At 45.0% G+C, this 22,649-nt stretch overlaps 1 protein-coding gene and 1 pseudogene across 1 annotated transcript; both read right to left on the bottom strand.

Moving 5' to 3' along the window:
- Positions 1–496: 496 nt before the first annotated feature.
- Positions 497–643, bottom strand: LOC120965701 (small nucleolar RNA Z247; annotated as a pseudogene).
- A 14,314-nt stretch (positions 644–14,957) lies between these two features.
- On the bottom strand, positions 14,958–16,221 carry LOC109741665 (uncharacterized). The gene has a single exon (XM_020300739.4). The coding sequence runs from the start codon at positions 15,941–15,943 to the stop codon at positions 15,335–15,337; it is 609 nt and encodes a 202-aa protein (XP_020156328.1). The 5' UTR covers positions 15,944–16,221; the 3' UTR covers positions 14,958–15,334.
- Between the last annotated feature and the right edge of the window lie 6,428 nt (positions 16,222–22,649).

Below are 22,649 nucleotides of genomic sequence, written 5' to 3'. Positions count from 1 at the left end.
TTTAGCGACCCATTTAAGTGTTGGGCCAATTTCCGGCCCGACGTGTCTTTCAGCCTGGTGACGGCCCATATATCTGTTGGGCCATTTTGTAGTCGGACTTGAGTTTTGGCCTTTTAGCGACCCATTTAAGTGTTGGGCCAATTCCCGGCCCTATGTGCCTTTCAACCTGTTAACGGACCATAAATGAGTTGGGCCATTTGTAGTCGGACCTGAGTTTTGGCCTTTTAACGGTCCATGCCCTTCATGGTCCAATACCAGCCTGGTTTCTCTTTCAGCATGCTAAAGGCACACAACACAGTTGGGCCATTTACAATACGACCTGACTTTCGGCCTCTTAGTGGCCCATGCTCTTCATGGTCCTGTACAAGCCCGCTGTCTCTTTCGGCCTGCTAAAGGCCCACAGTATAGTTGGGCCATATGTAGCCCGAACTTAGTAACGGCCCGGCGTTTGCAGAGGAGTGGAAGGAAGTGATGCATTCAAACATGGAGAGCATGTTCTCGAAACTAAGGAGCCGAGAGTACAATTCGGCTACGTTGATCAGTTCGGTGCGATCCTTGCAGTGCAGATGGAAGAGACAAACGATATGTAGTAGAAGTCAAGTCACGCAAGGATGTAGGACACCATGTCTTCGTCATCCAGAGGTTTTCTTGCGAAAACCATCTCATTGCCAAGCGCCTTCACGGGCCTGATGTATGCGTTGATGGTTGCGGTCCCCTTCTTGGTGGTGGAGAGGGAAATCCACGTGTTCACGACACGTGCTCCCGTCTGGGAGGAGAACATCTCCCCGATCGCAGTCCATGATGCGGCTGTCGTGGTGCAATGGGCAACCTGAATCATCACATGAGGTGATATGGAATTGAAGATAAAATTCAATGCATGGGAGTCTTGTGTGCCTGTGCGGTCTTGTATGTCGGGTTTGGCACATCAGTAGGCTTGCCGTTCTTGTCGGCGAGCTTAGGTTCAGGAAACTAGTGCCCGGGGTCGAGATACGCAATGAGCTGGGCGCCCCGGATGATGGATATGGCCTGCGCACGCCACACTAGACAATTCCTGCAATGAAGCTTGTCAGTGATGGGGATGAGCGATGGTGCGATAGCGGAAGAGTTGGAGCTGGAGCTAGCCATGGACACTAGTGCAGAACCGGGCTTTAGCGCCGGTTCGTAAGGGCCTTTAGTGCCGGTTCTGCAACCGGCACTAAAGAGTGGAGACTAAAGGCCCCCCCTTTACTACCGGTTCGGCACGAACCGACGCTAAAGTGCCACCACGTGGCACGAGCCAGGCCCGGGTGCTGGTAGACCATTAGTACCGGTTGGTAGCACCAACCGGAACTAAATGTTTGGGGGGGTTTTGGTTTTAATTTTTATTTTTCCATTAATTTTGTGTTTTCCATTTAATTCTTTTTTGTTTGCTGGTATTTTACGATACTACATATTGTACACGTTATGCATGTATATAAATAGATTTTCTCGTAGAACCGATCATATATATATATAATCGAATGTCTCACAACCATCATTAATTATTCACACATACACATGTATATATATATATATAATTTCTCCTACATGTTGCCTTGGTGCCTTCGGAGCACGATGACAAGTGGTTCATGGGGTGGTAGCGGGTAATAGTATTCTCCTTTGGGATCTATGACCTGGTCGAGCAAAAATCCCGCTATTTCCTCTTGAAGTGCTCGTATGCGCTCTGTTGATAGGAGCTGGTCCCGCACCTCTTTGAACGTTAAGAAGGAGATCAATATGCATGTGTATTAGTTGTGTGACTAGATATCGACAATCATGTAAGATTTGTGAATAGTGTTCTGGCAAACGTACCCAGTCCTGTCTATCAGATCTGCTCCTTTCGGATGCCATCATGCGAATGTTCTCGCAAACGTAGTATGCACACACTTCAGTCCCCGGCGCCTGCTTCAGGGCCTTTACGAGAATAGAATTTAATCAGATAATTATTAATCAAGCATGTTAATTAATTAATGGTATTGAAACAAGAATTAAAGAGATGGTAGCTAGCTAGCTAGTACTACTTAATTACTTAACTTGGGTCGATACCAACATAGCTTTTGTCGCCATTTTCCTGGAGTCACCTTGATGTACTTTGCCCAAGCCCTGCCCGCCGGCAAAGAAAACTAATAAAGGGGTTATTAAAAATAGTTCATATCAGGAAATGAAGAACTAAATAGGCCGAGATATAGTTAATAATGATTGAAATAACCTGTCGACTATCCCCTTCACGATGCTGTAGTCACTATCTTTTTTAAGTAGTGAGTCCAGTACTTCAACTTTTCCTTCGTCAACTTTAATGTCTAACAAGATCCAGTGGAAGCTACATGCGCATACATTTGCATGTATAAATTAAGTGGGCATGTGCATAACACTAATCAACTATAACCCTAAACCCTATACACTTATTAACATCTAGCTAGTAAGCAAAAACAGAATTTGTAGTACAAGACAGTGTGACTCATTCAAAGTTGTAAGGAAGTAGTATATCTTCATTGCTATTGAGGCGCTTCAAGAACTCTACCATGTTTTTCTCTACATCTTGTCTACACCATTCCAATTTCCATGTGTATTCATTAACGGTATTTGGGTCAATGAACCCAATGCCATAGCGTCCAGCTTTTTTCATTTCATACATCTTCATCCTGCATAATACCACAGAAAAGAATATATAGTGAGGATATATAATTACAGGTAATTAATGATCAATCAATGAGCACTAGAGCTAGCTTGAGACTTAAATTACAGAAAGAAATCACTTATAGACAATAGCAACTGACGATAGATTTGTCGAGTGCATCTTGATTGAATAACTGAAATAGTTCTGAATACTCAACGGACAGAGCTTTCTTATTAAAGTAATGATCTTCCTCGACTTGCACCATGAGGGACTCTCGATTGGAAATCTTGGTAATTTTCATGTACCAATCATGCAATTCATACATTCTCGTTGGGAGGTTCTTCACCTCCTCGGGCTCGACCAAAGGTTGGCCCCGGACATATTTCCGTTTTATTTCCTCCTCTCTAAGCGGAGACATGGGCTCGATATCGAAGAGTTGTCCAACAGTGATGTTGAGCATTTCAGCCTGCATTATATGCTCCTCGGTTATTACCACATCGCCCAGCTCGGGAACGTAAACGGTTTGCCCACTATAATATTGGGCGCGCGTACTCTCATGTGTTGTTGGCACAACAAGCGGGGGGGATCGATTGCGCCGCCTGTTCTCCCAGCTGGGGAACGGTTTTCCCGCATTTTTTGACAGCTGCTTGTTGGCTCAAGCTCGAGCTCGCTTCTTTCTGTAGTCATGCTCGATGTGCCTTCCTGATTTGGCGCTCATAGTCTGAGTCAACAGGCTTGGGAGCTGGTGGTCTAGCCATACGAATGAAGTGGTCAATCTTTTCCTCAGGCACTTTCTCCCTCGGCGGCGTTGCCGGTTTCGGTCGAAAATGAGCGTCCACTTCGGCCCGCACTATTGCATCGTTTTGCTCCTCGGTCATGTCGTAAGGCCTCTGAGGAAGAGGAGCGAGGCTGCTTGGACCATATTTATATCGCTTGTCTCCGCCTGTACTTTCTGTACTACCTCGACTCGTACCGCTACGCACCATAGCTGCGGCGTGTCTGTTCTGCGATTGCTTAGGCGGCGGAGATGGCTGACGTGGCTTAGTTGAAGCAGGAGGAGTGGCCTGACGCTGTGCTGGACTTGAAGCAGGAGGTGTGGCCTGACACGGTGTCGGACTTGAAGCAGGAGGTGTGGCCTGACGCTGTGCCGGACTTGAAGCAGGAGGTGTGGCCTGACACGGTGTCAGACTTGAAACAGGAGGAGTGGCCTGACGCTGTGCCGGACTTGAAGCAGGAGTCTGCTCACGCGTTCGTGGACTTGGAGGAGCGGGAGTCTGCTGACACGGTGGCGGACTTCGAGGAGGAGTCGGCAGACGCGGTGTCGGTGGACTTCGAAAGATGATGCAATCCTTTCTCCATAGGATGATACGATGTATGGCCTCTCCCAGTGTGTGCTCGTCGTCACCTCCAGGAATGTCAAGATCTAGCCCCGAATATGGGTCCACCACCTCATCAACCAAGACACGAGCATAGCCCTCTGGAATCGGGGCGCAATGGAAGGTTGCTTCGGGGGTAATTGTAAAAGCAACGGCGTCCGCCACCTTCATGGATATGTTCTTCATTTTGAAGTGTAGCTCACAGTTAGTGTTCTCTATGATGTCATCCACAGGGTATGTATCCAGCAGTGCGTCGCCCGGGGCGGAACCAACGCTGCTTCTCGGCATGGATGGGACGGTGCTATCCAATGCTGGATGATCATCCGCTTGCTGCTGCCGCTGCTGAGACCCCCTTTCCTGGCTAAGTGAGTCGATCTGCTGCTGCTGCTGCTGGAATTTGAGTGCCAAGTCCGCGTGCCTTGCTTCTAGGCCTTGAAGGCGTTCCGCGTCCTGCTTCCTCTGCTCCTCCCCCAGCTTCCTCTTCTTCTCCTCCTCCATCTTCTTTCTTGCACGGGTCCTGTAGTCGTCGTTCCATTCCAAAAATCCCTCACACCAGGGAATAACGCCCTTGCCTCGTGTTCTTCCCGGGTGTTCAGGATTTCCCAGGGCGCGCGTAAGCTCGTCGTTCTCTCTGTTGGGCGTGAACACCCCCTTTCGAGCATCTTCTATTGCGTCAAGTAACTTTTGTTCTGCTCCTTTTAGACTTGCCTTCTTCGAAACCAGGCCTGTCTTCGGGTCCAACGCCCCCCCCCATGCGCATAGAACCAAGTTCTGCACCTGGGGGGCCAGCTCCTAGTAACCGGAGTGACCCCTGCATCCTCCATCTCTTGCTCAGACTTATCACACTTAGGCATTGCCACCGCGTAGCCACCTGGACCCAGCCTATGGAACTGCGTCTTTTTTGCGGCATTGGCCTTGTTTTTTCTCGACCGTTCCTTAGATAATTCTGATTCCTTGAATTTCACGAAAGCGGGCCAGTGTTCTCTTTGCTTCTCCAGTGTTCCCTTGAATTCTGGAGTCTTCCTTTCTGCAGCGAGGTAGTTGGCCCATACAGTTTTCTTGTGGGTGTTGAATGCAATTGCCATCTTCTTAAGAGCAGCGTCCTTGACTTTCTGCACATCTGCATCAGTGAAATAATCTGGTAGGGTGAAATGTTCCATCAGAGATGCCCAAAGCTTTTGTTTTGCTCTGTCGTCGACCCAAGTAACATCTGGGTGTTTAGTTTTTGGCTCTTTCCATTCTTGAATGGAGATCGGGAGTTGGTCCTTCACAAGAACTCCGCACTGACGAACGAACTTGTTCGCAATGTTCTTAGGCGTGAGGGGTTCGCCACTAGCTTTGATGGAATCGATGTTGTACTTTACACCCTCCTTCAACTTTTTGCCCGGGCCGCGCTTTGCCCTGCTGTCTGTAGAAGCAGATTTGCTCGATCCGGAGGGCTGAAAGAAGAAAGATCGATTCGTTAATATATCTTCAAATAAAAAACATGTGATGATCACTAGATGCCTGCTTATATAAATATACCTCGCCGGTAGTCTTTGTTATTTCAAGATCAACATTGTATTCATCATCATAATCATTGTCTGCGTCATCATAATCATAATCATAGTTCATGACTTCATCAGCTCGGTCGTCGAGATCGAATATCTTATCATCACCCTCCCCGGTATTGTTCAGATATTGGGAGCCGTCATTTGCTTCATTCAGATCATCTGGCCTGCTAGGGCTGCGTATGATCTCGAACAGGGCCTCTTCTCCCTCTCTGCCGGTATTGTCCGCCATAGCTTTTATTTAACTAATACAGAAGAAATATAAAACAATTTAGTATTCAAATTACAATGCATGGATGCAATCAATAAGGAAAAACTGAATCATATAGTACATAATATGCATCGTCTTGAATAATATATAATCTCGAATACATCGTCTCGAATAATATATAATCTGGAATACATCACTGGCTAGGTAGCTAATAAAGATTGAATACTATAGAAGAATCTAGGCCACTCGCGGTTCCTGGGGCGCGGGCGGTGGACACCCAAAGACAAGGAACCATCACAGGATCATATCTCCGGTCATCTGCCCAAAGAACCTGCCAGGTATTGGAGAACCTGACGTCTATAGCAGCCATGTAGCGATGGACGTGCTCATCCTCCTCCCTCACACGACGACGCACCACCTCCGGCGGGGCCGGCTCCCTCTGCACCGAATGTGGCCCACGCGAACGCCACCAAAGGAGATCAGGGTCGACGACGGGACCCGAGGCCGGGTTCCTCACCAAGCGGCGCGCCCCTCCAGGTAGCACCTCCCAGTGCCAACCCGGCGGAGCCCAATCCCGGACATGGGTCAGCCGGACGTCGTCGCGAATGGGTCGACGGCGAGGATGCGGGCCGGGCATCGTCGAGAACAAATACTATATGCCCGCAAAAAGTAACATTTTTTAAATGATTGGATTGTGATAACTAAAGTTCTATATGCAAATTCTAACAATTTGACATTAATCTAATTCATCTAACTAAAACTAATTCTAAAATTTCTAACATTTCTATATATATAACTAACATTTCTAATATTTCTATAACTAAAAAACAGAAAATTGCTAACATTTCTATAAATATTTCTATAACTTAAAAACAGAAAAATTTATAACATTTCTATATAACTAACATTTCTAATATTTCTATAACTAAAAAACAGAAAAATTTCTAACATTTCTATAATATTTCTATAACTAAAAAACAGAAAAATTTCTAACATTTCTATAAATATTTGTGTGTGGACATGGCGGCCGGGGCAGGCGCTCACCGGCGAGGCGAGGCGACGGGGACGGCGACGGGCGGCGATGACGTGGATGGCGACGATGGGGACGGGGACGGGGCGGCGACGACGGGGACGGGGACGGCCGGGGCGGCGACGACGGGGACGGGGCGGCGACGGGGGCGTCGACGAGGGGTGGCGACGGGGGTGGCGACGGGGGGCGGCGGGCGACGGGGTAGAGGAGAAGAAGCAGATGAAAACTGATGAAATTTGTAAGTCCTGCTTATATAGGATGGGCCTTTAGTACCGGTTGGAGCCACCAACCGGTACCAAAGGTCACATTTGGCCAGCCCAAGCGGCGGGAAGCGCACACCTTTAGTACCGGGTGGTGGCACCAACCGGTACTAAAGACCCCCCTTTAGTACCGGTTGGAGCCACGACCCGGTACTAAAGGGGTGCGGTGGCGCAGGTGCGGTGCGAGCAGGTTTAGTCCCACCTCGCTAGCCGAAGGGCGCCCGCACCTGCTTATAAGCCCCGTCGCGGCAGCTGTCTCGAGCTTCTCTCTATTGCAGGCCTTCTGGGCCTATCTGTTTTGTGCTGCCCTGTGGGCCTATTGGGCCTTTGCGAGCCTGCATCCTGGCCCAACAACAGGTTGGGTTTCTAGTCGTATGCAGGCCGCTTTGGCCTAGTAGGCGGGCTTTTTTATTTTCTTATTTTTTTTGCTTTCTTTATTTTTGCTTTATTTATTTTTGAGTTGTTTTTTGCTGTATTTAGAGTTTCTTTGTGAATATTTTTGCTTTAGGTACAAAAAATTACAAACTTTCTATTAGTGCCGGTAGTTTACAAATTTGAATAGTTTACATTTTGAATTATTTGAAATTTGTGTGAATCACTAGTTTGTGAATAACTTAACTTTGAAAATAGATTTTTTTGTGATTCTTTTTTCTTATGTTTAATATTAGTGTGTTTTATCATTATATTCAATTTGGTAATGCTTAGGTTATTTAAAAAATGAAATGCCTTTGTAACGGATGAGTTTTCGTCCGAAACCCTGATACTTCGAAAGAGATTGTCCATTTTGTACACGAAGTGCATCCAGTTTTTGCGGTAACCCTCTCTACTTTTTTGCACATGCTATGTGGGTGAAATTATGATACCATGCCAACTTTCAACCTTTTCTGAGTTCATTTGAAATGCTTTTCAATTTCAGGGTCATTTAGCTGAAAAAATCAGTAAATGCATGAAAGAATTTGTTTGCACATAAAATTTCTTCGCGTTTCAAATGCCAAAACACATAACTACCCTAACTATTACAGAGATTCCCTCCTGGGTGTGAAACACAGAAGAAAGTGATGATAGTGAAGCCGATCACTTCCCAGATCTTTGGGTGTGAAACTTTTTCTTCGCGTGTGTCCCTTTGCGCCGTAGCCATGGAAAATCTTCATCATTTAACTGGATGCTCGGGTCAATATTCACTGTGAATGGAGCAATTTCATCAAACTTTTCATAATCTTCTGACATGTCTGTCTTGTCATCCACTCCCACGATGTTTCTCTTCCCAGAAAGAACTATGTGGCGCTTTGGCTCATCGTATGATGCATTCGCTTCCTTATCTTTTCTTTTTCTCGGCTTGGTAGACATATCCTTCACATAGAAAACCTGTGCCACATCATTAGCTAGGACGTATGGTTCGTCTGCATACGCAAGATTGTTGAGATCCACTGTTGTCATTCCATACTGCGGGTCTTCCGTTACCCCATATCGTCTCATATTGACCCATTTGCACCGAAACAAAGGGACCTACAAACCACGTCCATAGTCAAGTTCCCATATCTCCTCTATGTAACCATAATATGTTTCCTTTCCCGTCTTGGTTGTTGCATCAAAGCGGACACCACTGTTTTGGTTGGTGCTCTTCTTATCTTGGGCGATCGTGTAAAATGTATTACCATTTATCTCGTACCCTTTGAAAGTCATTATATTCGAAGATGGTAACTGGGACAGCGAGTACAGGTCATCTTCAATAGAGGCGTCATGCATGGTATGTGTCTGCAACCAGCCGGCGAAACTCCTGGTTTGTTCATGTGTAATCCAGTCATCAGACCGCTCCGGGTGTTTGGAGCGTAGAAAATTCTTGTGTTCGTCCATATACGGAGCCACCAAGGCGGAATTCTGTATAACTGTGTAGTGTGCTTCAGTGAGAGAATGTCCGTCCATACATATTTTTTGATTCCCTCCTAGCGTGCCTTTTCCATCCAGTCCGCCCTTATGCCGCGATTCAGGAACACCAATCGGCTTATGGTCAGGAATAAAGTCAATACAAAACTCAATGACCTCCTCATTTTCATGGCCCTTGGAGATGCTTCCTTCTGGCCTAGCACGGTTATGAACATATTTCTTTAAGACTCCCATGAACCTCTCAAAGGGGAACATATTGTGTAGAAATACAGGACCCAAAACGTTAATCTCTTCGCATAGGTGAACTAGGACGTGCGTCATGATGTTGAAGAAGGATGGTGAGAACACCAACTCGAAACTGACAAGACATTGCACCAAATCATTCTCTAACCTTGGTATGATTTCTGGATCGATTACCTTCTGAGAGATTGCATTGAGGAATGCACATAGCTTCACAATGGCTAATTGAACGTTATCCGGTAGAAGCCCCCTCAATGCAACCGGAAGCAGTTGCGTCATAATCACGTGGCAGTCATGAGACTTTAGGTTCTGGAACTTTTTCTCTGCCATGTTTATTATTCCCTTTATATTCGACGAGAACCCAGATGGTACCTTAATACTGAGCAGGCATTCAAACAAGATTTCCTTCTCTTCTTTGGTAAGAGCGTAGCTGGCATGACCCTGATGTATGCCGTCTTTTTCATGCATACGTTGCTGGTCCTCCCGTGTCTCAGGTGTATCTTTTGTCTTCCCATACACGCCCAAGAAGCCAAGCAGGGTCACGCAAAGATTCTTCGTCACGTGCATCACGTCGATTGCAGAGCGGACCTCTAGATCTTTCCAATAGGGCAGGTCCCAAAATATAGATTTCTTCTTCCACATGGGTGCGCGTCCGTCAGCGTCATTCGGAATAGGTTGTCCGCCAGGACCCTTTCCAAAGACTACCTTCAAATCCTTGACCATATCATGTACATCAGCACCAGTATGGTGGCGAGGCTTCGTCCGGTGATCCGCCTCACATTTGAAATGCTTGCCTTTCTTTCTTACGGGATGCCTACTCGGAAGAAATCGACGATGTCCCAGGTACACATTCTTCCTACAATTGTCCAAATATATACTGTCGGTATCATCCAAATAGTGCGTGCATGCGCGGTATCCCTTGTTTGTCTGTCCTGAAAGGTTACTGAGAGCAGGCCAATCATTGATGGTCACGAACAGCAAGGCCTTTAGGTCAAATTCTTCCCCCATGTGCTCATCCCACGCACGTACACCTGTTCCATTCCACAACTGTAAGAGTTCTTCAACTAATGGCCTTAGGTACACATCAATGTCGTTGCCGGGTTGCTTAGGGCCTTGGATGAGCACTGGCATCATAATGAACTTCCGCTTCATGCACAACCAAGGAGGAAGGTTATACAAACATAGAGTCACAGGCCAGGTGCTATGGTTGCTGCTCTGCTCCCCAAAAGGATTAATGCCACCTGCGCTTAGACCAAACGATACGTTCCTTGCGTCATCTGCAAACTCCTTCCCGTACTTTCTCTCAATTTTTCTCCACTGCGACCCGTCAGCGGGTACTCTCAACTTTCCGTCTTTCTTACGGTCTTCTCTGTGCCATCGCATCGCCTTGGCATGCTCTTTGTTTTGGAACAAACGTTTCAACCGTGGTATTATAGGAGCATACCACATCACCTTGGCAGGAATCTTCTTCCTGGGGCGCTCGCCCTCGACATCACCAGGGTCATCGCGCCTGATCTTATAGCGCAATGCACCGCATACCGAGCAAGCGTTCAAATCCTCGTACTCACCGCGATAGAGGATGCAGTCATTAGGGCATGCATGTATCTTCTGCACCTCTAACCCTAGAGGGCAGACAGCCTTCTTTGCTTCGTACGTACTCTCGGGCAATTCGTTGTCCTTTGGAAGCATATTCTTTATCATTACCAGCAACTTTCCAAATCCCTTGTCAGATACTCCATTCTCTGCCTTCCATTGCAGCAATTCCAGTGTGGTGCCCAACTTTTTCTTGTCAGCTTCGCAATTCGGGTACAACAATTTCTTGTGATCCTCTAACATGCGCTGCAACTTCTTCTTCTCCAAATCACTTGCGCAGTTTCTCTTTGCATCGGCAATGGCCCGACCTAGATCATCAGCGGGCTCATCTGATGCCTCTTCTTCAGCTTCTTCCCGCATTGCCAGCTCAGCTTCTTCCCCCATTGTTGTATCATCGTATTCAGGGAACCCATGGCCAGGATAGCTGTCGTCGTCCTCTTCTTCTTCATTGTCTTTCATCATAACCCCTCTTTCTCCGTGCTTGGTCCAAACATTATAGTGGGGCATGAAACCGGACTTAAACAGGTGGACGTGAATGGTTCTTGACGTAGAGTAATTGTGATCATTCTTACAGACTAAACATGGACAAGGCATAAAACCATCCGCCCGCTTGTTTGCCTCAGCCGCATGCAGAAAAGTTTGCACGCCATTAATGAACTCGGGAGAGCATCGGTCATCGTACATCCATTGTCGGCTCATCTTCATTACACAACACCGAATAGACCAAATTAATACAAGTTCATACATAAAGTTCATACAAGACTTAAATTCAACAAACAAATAACTCTCTAACTAAAGAATTTAAATGCAACAACAAATGCGATCAAGATCGCAACTAAGATAACAATTGATCCAACAGCATAATGATACCAAGCCTCACTATCAATGGCATATTTTCTAATCTTTCTAATCTTCAAGCGCATTTTCTCCATCTTGATCTTGTGATCATCGACGACATCGGCAACATGCAACTCCAATTCCATCTTCTCCCCCTCAATTCTTTTCAATTTTTCTTTCAAATACTCGTTTTCTCTTTCAACTAAATTTAACCTCTCGACAATAGGGTCGGTTGGAATTTCCGGTTCACAAACCTCCTAGACAAAAATATCTATGTCAACTTGATGGGCATTATTTTTCATAAACACGAAATGCAACAACTAGTTTTAAAAGAGAATATACCACATCCGAATCATAACAAGGACGAGGGCCGACGGGGACGGATATCAAAACCATGGCACTATGTATAACAAACAACGTACGGGTAAGATAATTATATGAGTAACTATATATCCAAATCACACAAACATCAATTTGGTAATGTAAAACATTCATGAACAAGAGGCTCACCACAAGGTGGTGCCGGCGACGGAACGGTGCGGGCGATCGACTGTGGTTACGACGGAGATTTAGAAGGCACTAAGTAAACCACACCTACATATGCAAACTAGGTGTTAGTTTTGACCACAAATTGCATATAAATCAAATACTAGCACATATATTTTCTACCAAATTACTAAACTCATAAATTAATCACTATACAAAGCATTGCAAGAGCTAATCTAGCAATGAGAGATGAAAGGACAAAGTTGCTAACCTTTGTGATCATTTGAATGGATGGGGGCCTTCAAATCTTTACAAATTTTGGGCAAAATGTGTGATGAGCTCGAGAGGAAGAGGGGAAGAACAGAGAGGAAAGGGGAAAGGGGAAGAACAGAGCGAGCTCGGGTGGACGAAGGGTTTATGTAGGACGACCTTTAGCACCGGTTCGTGCCATGAACCGGTACTAAAGGTGCTGGAGGGGCCCCGGACTGACAACATCCTGCCACCACTCACTTTAGTACCGGTCCGTGGCACGAACCGGTGCTAAAGGTCGGCCACGAACCGGTACTAATGAAAGCGGCTGGCTAGCCGTTGGAACCGGCACTAATGCACACATTAGTGTCGGCTCAAAAGCAAACCGGCACTAATGTGCTTGACATTTGACCCTTTTTCTACTAGTGGGAGAAGAGGATGTGCGAGAGGAACTAGCTCTAATACTATAAAAGACGGCGTGAAGTCTATGCCTTGGCAGGGACACCGTTGCGTGTTTATATACGTAATAGAATACAAGATACTCCCTCTGTAAACTAACTAGTGATCTAAACGCTCTTATATTAGTTTACAGAGGGAGTACATCAGTAGTTTAGGTTGTTACATGATTGATCCTCACGCTATGATCTATACATAGGAAGATAAGGGCATATGTACAGTGGTTGATAAGATAGCCGTATCTTAAGGTCTGCATGTGATTTGGAGACGATAATAAAAACATGTCTATAATGGGTTATCTTTTAGCATTATTTACAATAACTAGCTATTTCTAAAAACATGGTGAGACATATTATGCTAAGAGATAAACTCTTAAATAAGGGAAGACAAGCCTTTTCTTATAAATTCTCTCTCCTCCACCTCAGCATTTATCCTACATGGCACTCGTAAGATAACACCATTTGAAGACTGGCGTTTTGGCACACGGGAGCGCGCGCTCCTAGTTTTTAAAATGTGTTTTAAACGTATTTTGAAATGTCAAAAGATCCAAAAAAATTGGCACGTACATCTCGATATTGTACATGTTCACAAAGTTGTTTCGCGAAAAACCGACAGGTTATGTGTCGCGTGTGAAAAAGACAAAATCCGTTGTTAAAAAGTGCTTTTTACAAGACATCTTTTTGTCTTTTCACACAAGCCATAAAAAATGGTTTTCTTCAAAACTTGACGTGCACACATATAATATGTAGATGTATGCGTTAAATTTTTGTTTGGTATTTTTTTCACACTTTGAAATATTTTTTCCGGTGGCAACAGCGTGCTCCCATGTGCAAAAGCGAATTTTTTGCATTGTACATGCCGTAAGGATCAATTTTTTTTTTACACCGAGATAAGGATCAATCCTAACTATCTAACCATCAGATTACAACACGCATGCGCTCACCCTTATACACAACATACGGTTTGGTGTATATAAACCATATATTGTGCACAATGCTTTCTAACACAACTGAACCACGTACTGGAACTTGCTGCGAGAGGGTAGGTGACGTGCGTTGGTGTCAACAGAGAATTCTTTGATCTTGAATGTAATTTTACTTCGTGGCTAGTATTTCATTGCGCAAAGGCTAACTGTTTTTTTTCAGTTTTGCCAGGTCGATGTGTACGTGGCTTGTATTACGATCCTTATGATATAAATGAGACACGTATTACCATGCAAGAAAAAAAACGGAGACAAAAATGTACATGCAATTGCGAATTCAGGCGTGAGCGTACTTGGTGTTTTTTGACCGTCTTTGTTTTACTACGACGTCACTGGTAAGAGTAGACCGGCTGGTAAAAAAATCACTGGCTGTACGTAGCTGGATTCCTGGACCACTAACAGTAACAGTACCACGAGCCTACGGTATTAAAACAGAGCAGAAAGTCGTCTCCATTTAAATCATCTACCGTAAGCAGCGTATCCGGCTCTTCAACGTTGTACTATCACAGACCATAACACCACAGATGCCCGAATCCTGATACAGTAGTACCTCCTCTATACTCTACCATTTTTCTGCCGTGTTTCATCCATACGTTTGAAATGAAATCAGCTGGCATTTTCTTCTCTGATTCTCTCCAGCAGCCGATAAAAACTGAACACAATGCAGTACTAGTACCTACGATTCAACGAGCTCCCAGGTCCTCAGCAGATCGGTGCACAAAGATAAGTTAAAATTCACGTGGACGGTCATTGTTTTGTTCGGATCAAGGCAGAAGTCGCGTGCCCTGGAATCGAAGGTGCCTGTCATTTTGCTCTATATCTTGTCTCGTAGAACATGAAGCCGCATATGGGTGTCCGTGTCACTCCAAAGCACAATGAAAACTACGGGTTTTTGCATGATTGACCCTGCAAACCTGGGGGGAAGGGGGCTGCATGTACCTTGCTTAGAGTCCAAGATTATATTAAAGATTCAGTTTGGGGGGTTGCCGGAATTGTAAATTGATCAACTTGCTGGAGGAGTTTGAAATTGAATACCGAACTATCGCTGTTCGAAGTTCTAGTAGCTGACACTGGAAGTCAAGAATATCGAATCCGCCGAAAGCGCTGATTCTGAACTTGTGTGCTGCATTTACGAATCAGAGTATGACAATGAGAGCATGCATTTACATTTCGAGCCGAAACCCACCATCTGATTCAGTATATTCAAACAACCTACTCTACATTGTGACATTGATCGTTTGCCGAACAGAGATCTACAATTCTACTACACCCAGCTTGCTAATGTCAAGTAATCATCCTTCTTTGAGCACATGTTCTGAACTTCTGATCGGCGAATTCTCAACTAATTGTATCAGGACAGAATGCCAGGCAGACTTGCATTTCCATCAGAAGAAGTGAACTAATCTTAAACCAAATTTATACCCAGACCAACAAAAGAAGCTTCTAATTCCTAACCTGACCATTTTTTTTCCACCGATACCAGTTTTCCAAATTAAGAAAAAAAGGGTAAGAACATTAAAACCAAGCAAGAACCTCGGTGTGGTGTCAGGATGACAGCCTCGTCATGGCCAGCGGCGTGACCTCGGCGAGCGGCGTGGGCAAGGGGCTGGGCAGCGGCGAGGTCCGGCAGACGGGGCAGGTCGGGTGCTTCCGGAGCCAGGGGTCGACGCACTCCCGGTGGAACAGGTGGCCGCAGTCCGGCAGCATCCGGAGCACGTCGCCGTCGCCGTAGTTGTCGAGGCACACAGAGCAGCAGGTGCAGGTGGTGCCCAGCTTCCTGTTCTTGTTCCTCCGCGCCTCGCCGTAAACCACCTCCGGGTACCCCTTGAGCGTGGCCTCGTCGATGCCGAGCTCCACGTCGACGTCGTCGCCGGCTCCCCCGCCGCCATCGTTGTCGCCGCCGCCCTCGCGGCGCCGCGCGCGCCGCCTTCGCCGCGCCGTCCCTTCCGCGTCGGCGGCGGCCTCCGGGCCGGGCGGGGGCGCGCGGGTGCAGAAGTAGGAGGCGAGCGTGATGGTGGTGATGAGGAGGAGGATGCCGACGGAGACGCCGACACCGTAGCCGAAGCCGCCGATGCGGTCGGAGCTGAACATGCCGACGGAGGTGCCGTCGCCCGGGGTGAACCGGCCGGGCGCCGGCGGGGCACCGGCGTTCATCCCGACGTCGCGTTCGTCGCTGCCGGACCGAAGCGAGCGGAGGTTAGCTAGCTAGGACCTAGGAGAGGTGAAGGTTACGAGTCGTTGGTGGAATGGTGGTGGTGGAGAGGGGAGAGCGATTCTTGATCGTCTGGTGGGGTTTTTGTTTGGGCTCGAAGGGAAGGAGGTCGGATCCAGCGGACGGAGGTTGCTGCGAGGGGGACGTCAACGCTTTGCATGTTGCGGGGAGCGAGACGGGGAGACGACTAGCGGAGTGAATACCATGTACGGGTACGGGTAGTGCGGGAGAGCTGTATTAAAATTGGATGCGGCCGGGCAATGGCATGGATCGAGGTCAATGCTGCGTTGGGCGATTTTTAAAATGCTCGTTTGGTTTGGTTTTGATTTGGTGCCCTCTTTCCTGCATGTTTTTGCTGTTGATTTCTGCTTGCTTGTCAGTTCCGCTATGGTCAATGCAGATCATGGTTCATGGGCTGACTTTTGCGGCTTCTTCGGTTGTCTTTCTATCCAATTTTGTTTTGCAACTTGTGTGAACCTACACTGAGCATATTTTTATATTGCAAATAGGCGTCTGTCCATTACCAAGTCGCATGTTATTCATTTTTCTGAAGTAGGACGTTTATGATCGTGGGAGTGGGGAAAAACATGCATGTAGAAAATGTATAACATGGCAGTGTCAAACGCTTACAGAAAACTGGAAACACATAATAAATGTTTAATAAGATGGTAGCTGTCGGAAATGCCTAATGGAGCTCGAGCTCCATGGAACCCTTTATTCGAAAAGTTCAAAAATCAAAATTTTATGTTTCATGGCGGAATACAAGCATACACACGGATCTATACTACTTCTCTGCAAAGTTTCATGGCGGAATACAAGCATACACACGGATCTATACTACTTTTCCGCAAAGTTTCATGGCGGAATACATTTATATGCGAGCTACACAAAAAATGACAAAATCACATATTTCTAGCACATGTACTGTTCACTATAAAAGTACATGATTTTTTTGTACAGCCCACATCAAAACGTATTTCGCGATGAAATTGTACACACATCTAGTATACATATATAAGTACTTGTGTATTTTTTTTAAACTAAAAAGGTAAAAAATTAAATGTTTGAAAATTCCGGACTCCATGGAGCCCGAGAGCAAAAGTTCCACTCTCGGTAGTTGTTGGTTTTATAATATGTAATAACACATAAAAAAATCAGACGAGATGACTAAGTCTATAGCATAGATTTCATAGATACAATAGACTTATATACGATTGGGCTCGGTGATTTTATTTTTCTTCAAGATTGCATGCATCATTAGATCATTGCGGAAAACATAAATTTCTATGGGTTCCAAGTCAATAGACTAGACAAGCTTTGTAGGGAAATTTTCTAAATGGTAGAGTCCTCTAATTTTGTTTTATAAAAACCATTTAAATCAAATAAGAAGCCTTGGCAATGGTCCCGTTGTCTTAAACCTTCTTTGATTAAATGAATGATGCATGGATGCATCCTAGGATGTAGAAGTTGAAATTTCTTCCAAAGAGATATCCCCTCTTTTCGTCTAGAGATGTTTCTCCACTGATGAAGGTAAAATCACATGAAAATACATTATGCACTAGTTAGTAAAATGTATGCACTGATTAAGATATCTTTTTTAGAAACACCATAGATATAGATGCTCATATACACGTATAAACGCTCATCCCTATGAACACAGACACACCCTAGCCCCCTTCTAAAGACTGAACCAAGTACATGTGGGATCGACATGCACCGGCGAAGCGGGGCGGCGAGGGGCATCAGACCAAGATATTTGCTTAACCTGTCTCATTGCACAAAACATATTTCAGTGAACAAGATTTTGTGCATTAAAATACATTAGTAGTAAGTACATAGGCGGGATAAGCGATGACCCTTTGTATGAAACAACTGTTATCTTTCTAGTCACATAACCAACGAGTTCTTATCACCACTGGTTGAGCATCTCACGGAACATTTGGCACACATTAAAACCATGAATATCATATAAATCCCTATAAGTACCTAAACCCTCGGCCTTCCATTAGGACCTTAAGGTCCATAGTAGTGGCTAGATGGTTCTCTCACTTTTTGGATCGTCAATACCATGTTCCCGTGAGCCTTGTCACAAGATCGGGATCAATTCAATGTAATCAGTGGTGTGTTTGTTGGGACATGATGAATGGTCACTTTATGATCATATTGTTCATTGAAATCGATTAATTTTTTTGAGATTTTCTTGTTGTATAATTAAATAGATTTGCATGCTCTTCGATCTATCTATTTTCTTTGGTTAAGTTCGAAGAGTTTTTTTTTCAGAAAGAGTGGTGCTTTGTAGTGGGTTCAATCCTGCGGTGATCTAACTCGGTGATAATAAGGGCCAGGACACATATACACAAATATTAAAGTGGCTAAAGTAGCCTCAACCTCATGCGTTTCAAGTGTTAAGTGTGAGTGTTTTCCTTGATTGACACGTCTCTCTAGTTTTTCTATGGTTCACTCTCTGTTTTGTGGTGAGTTTTCATGGACCTGTGTGAGTGGTTCATTGTCTTTCTGTTAAGGACCAGCCCATCGTTTCCTTGTATGCTGCGGATTTCTTTAACACTGTATGGACACAGACACTCATATATACGCACATACACTCACCCCTATAAACGCACTCACGTATACCATATATCTATGAACACCTTCAAGAACTAAGCCGACACATCATCTTAAGATTGACAAAGTAGTCACAGACATCTTCGTAGTCGATGGGAGCATCTACTCCCACTAAACGCACATCGGCAGAAGGCCTGAAACAAATCCAAGAAAATCCGGGCACCACTGTCAAGTTTAGGACTTAAACCCTGCTGGGCTAGGGATACCATTGTCCTTCTAACCATCCAACCACATGTTGGTTCACGTAAATGTTGTGTATTTGGGTTTCATGTTGCGGTTTGGTTTCTCGGCACATCTCTCATAGGTCTGATAGTGGGAATAGTGACCTATTACACATATATTTGTGGTTTACTGATCCAGGTTTTTCTCATCGCTTAATGGAAGAGTCACAAGGTCGCCATCCTGCTTATCTCCCAAAATCTCTCTCTCACTCACTCACTCACACTCTCTCTCTCCATGTTCTCCCGTTTCTCTCTCTCTCTCTCAACAACCACCAACACAACAGGCCGAGGCAGTAGAAGCGTCCAGCGACGCATCTCCCCTGACATGTCCCAGCAACACGCAGCCACATCTTCACCCAACGGCCATAGCACCTGGTTGTGGCCAGCAAGCTGCACCGTCCTGAACCACAAACTTCAAGTGGCATTGGACGAACTAATATCCCTGGTGCGTCCCGGTCTTTCTCCTCTGTGTTCTATCGCGTCTCCCTCGGTTGGCCGGGCTCCGTCCTCCCGTCGAACAAATCTTCATGACAGGCGAACTGCGGACTCTTTCCCCGTTGGCCGATACTTCCAACTCACCGCGTCATCCTCAGTTGGCGGGCATCTTTTATGTCGGCGCTGCTCCTCACGCTACTCGGCTTGATATCCAGGTGAGAGAACACGACATTGGCATTCGTGAATGAAATGCCATGGCCGAGGTTGTTAGCGCGCGGCATCAGAGGTCATGGAAGGAAGCAATCAGCGTTGTGTGTTATTCGGCTAGGAACGTAAATTAACTCTTTGAGGTGCCTATGTCGTTCTTCCGATTCATTTTTGTATGCCCCAGGTGCTTGATTGCTTGTATCTACATTGGTTTTTCCCTTAAAGAGGAAAGGGTGACGTAGCACAGCACCGGTAAGTATTTCCTTCAGTAAACCAAGGTTATCAATCCAACGCGTAAGAGGGGTTGTCAATCCCTCCATGGTAAAAACATATATTAAATTGTATGAGATTTGATAAATAGATCTGACTAAAACACAAAATAAAATAAGTAAAGAAAAAATGCAACAAGGTAGTTTTGGGTTTTTGGAATAATAGATCTGGAAACAATATAATAGAAAATAGACCCGGGGGCCGTAGATTTCACTAGTGGCTTCTCTCGAGAACATAGTATACAGTGGGTAAACAAATTACTGTTGGACAATGATAACCCACAAGTATAGGGGATCAATTGTAGCCTCTTTCGATAAGTAAGAGTGTCGAACCCAACGAGGAGCTAAAGGTAGATCAAATATTCCCTCAAGTTCTATCGACCACCGATACAACTCTACGCACGCTTAACGTTCGCTTTACCTAAAACAAGTATGAAGCTAGAAGCACTTTGTCGGTGTTGTTGGATAGGTTTGCAAGATAATAAAGAGCACGTAAATAAAATCTAGAGGCTGTTTAGATAAATACACAATAAAGTTAGTATAGCGAGTGTGGAAAAGTGGCGGTAGGAGTTGCGAAATTGTCCCTAAGCAATTGACTTCCTTACTAGACCGATAACAAGTTTTATGTGGGAGAGGCCACTGCTAGCATGTCATCCCTGACTTGAAATTCTATGCACTTATGATTGAAACTATTAGCAAGCATCCACAACTACTAACGTTCATTAAGGTAAAACCCAACCATAGCATTAAGATATGTTGGTCCCCCTTCAATCCCGTATGCATCAATTTCTATGCTAGGTTGAAGCTTATGTCACTCTTGCCCTCCAATACATAGTCCTATCAACATACAACTAACCCTATGGTGTGATCCACGCGCGCGCTCATATGATGGGCACCAAAGGACAGCAACATAACCACAAGCAAATTAAACCAATCATAGCAATTCACCAATTACCGATAGGACAACGAAAATCTACTCAGACATCATAGGATGGCAACACATTATTGGATAATAATATGAAGCATAAAGCACCATGTTCAAGTAGAGGGTACAGTGGGTTGCGGGAGAGTGGACCGCTGTAGATAGATGGGGGAAGGTGATGAAGATGTTGGTGAAGATGACGGAGGTGTTGGTGTAGATTGCAGTGACGATGATGGCCCCGGCGGTGTTCCGGCGCCACCGGGAGAGAGGGGGAGAGAGCCCCCCTTCTTCTTCTTTTTCCTTGACCTTCTCCCTAGATGGGAGAAGGGTTTCCCCTCTGGTCCATGGCCTCCATGGCGGCGGAGGGGCGAGAGCCCCTCCGAGATTGGATATGTCTCTCTGACTCTCTCTATTTCTGCGTTCCCGATTCTGGCCTTTCACCGTTTCTTATATTCCCGGAGATCCGTAACTCCGATTGGGCTAAAATTTGGACACGATTTTTATCCGGATATTGGCTTTCTTGCGGCGAAAGAAGGGCACCAACCGCCTTACGGGGTGGCCACGAGGGTCAGGGGCGCGCCCCTGCCTCATGGCCCCCTCGGGCATCGTCTCGCGTTGATTCTTCTTCCCAAAAATCACATATATTCCAAAAAAATCTTTGTCAGTTTTTATCCCGTTTGGACTCCGTTTGATAAGGATTTTCTGCGAAACAAAAAACATGCAACAAACCGGAACTGGCACTGGGCACTGAATCAATATGTTAGTCCCAAAAATAGTATAAAAAGTTGTCAAAAGTATATGACAGTTGTATAATATTGGCATGGAACAATAAAAAATTATAGATACGACGGAGACGTATCAGCATCCCCAAGCTTAATTCATGCTCGTCCTCGAGTAGGTAAATGATAAAAAGATAATTTTTGATGTGGATTGCTACCTAGCATAATCTTGATCATGTAATCTAATCATGGCATGAATGTTAAGACACGAGTAATTCAAAGCAATAGTCTATCATTTGACATTAAGACAATAATACTTCGAGCATACTAATAAAGCAATCATGTCTTTTCAAAATAACATGGCCAAAGAAAGTTATCCCTACAAAATCATATAGTCTGGCTATGCTCCATCTTCACCACACAAAATATTCAAATCATGCACAACCCCGATGACAAGCCAAGCAATTGTTTCATACTTTTGACGTTCTCAAACATTTTCAACTTTCACGCAATACATGAGCATGAGCCATGGACATAGCACTATAGGTGGAATAGAATATGATGGTGGAGGTTGAGTGGAGAAGACAAAAAGGGTGGATGTCAATGTGAGGAGTAGGGATTGACATGCAACGGATGCACTAGAGCTATAAGTGTATAAAAGCTCAAACTGAAACTAAGTGGGTGTGCATCCAACTTGCTTGCTCATGAAGACCTAGGGCATTTGAGGAAGCCCATCGTTGAAATATACAAGCCAAGTTCTATAATGAAAATTCCCACTAGTATATGAAAATGATAACTCAAGAGACTCTCTATATGAAGAACACGGTGCTACTCTGAAGCACAAGTGTGGTAAAAGGATAGTAACATTGTCCCTTCTCTCTTTTCTCTCATTTTTTTGTGTTCTTTTTTTTTGGTGGGCTTCTTTGGCCCCCTTTTTTATTTTGACTTCTTTGGCCTCTTTTTTAATAAAAAACCTCACATGGGACAATGTTCTAATAATGATAATCATCACACCTTTATTTATTTACAACTCAATATTACAACTCGATACTACAATAAAAAAGATATGCCTCTATATGAATGCGTCCGATGGTGTACCGGGATGTGCAATGATCTAGCGTAGCAATGACATCAAAAAATGGACAATCCATGAAAACAGCATGCTAGCTATCTTACGATCATGCAAAGCAATATGACAATAAATGCTTAAGTCATGTATATGATGATGATGGAAGTTGCATGGCAATATATCT

This window comes from Aegilops tauschii, chromosome 5 (assembly GCF_002575655.3).
Source record: "Aegilops tauschii subsp. strangulata cultivar AL8/78 chromosome 5, Aet v6.0, whole genome shotgun sequence".
NCBI classification, from domain to species: Eukaryota; Viridiplantae; Streptophyta; class Magnoliopsida; order Poales; family Poaceae; genus Aegilops; species Aegilops tauschii.
This window is presented reverse-complemented; position numbering and strand designations above follow the sequence as displayed.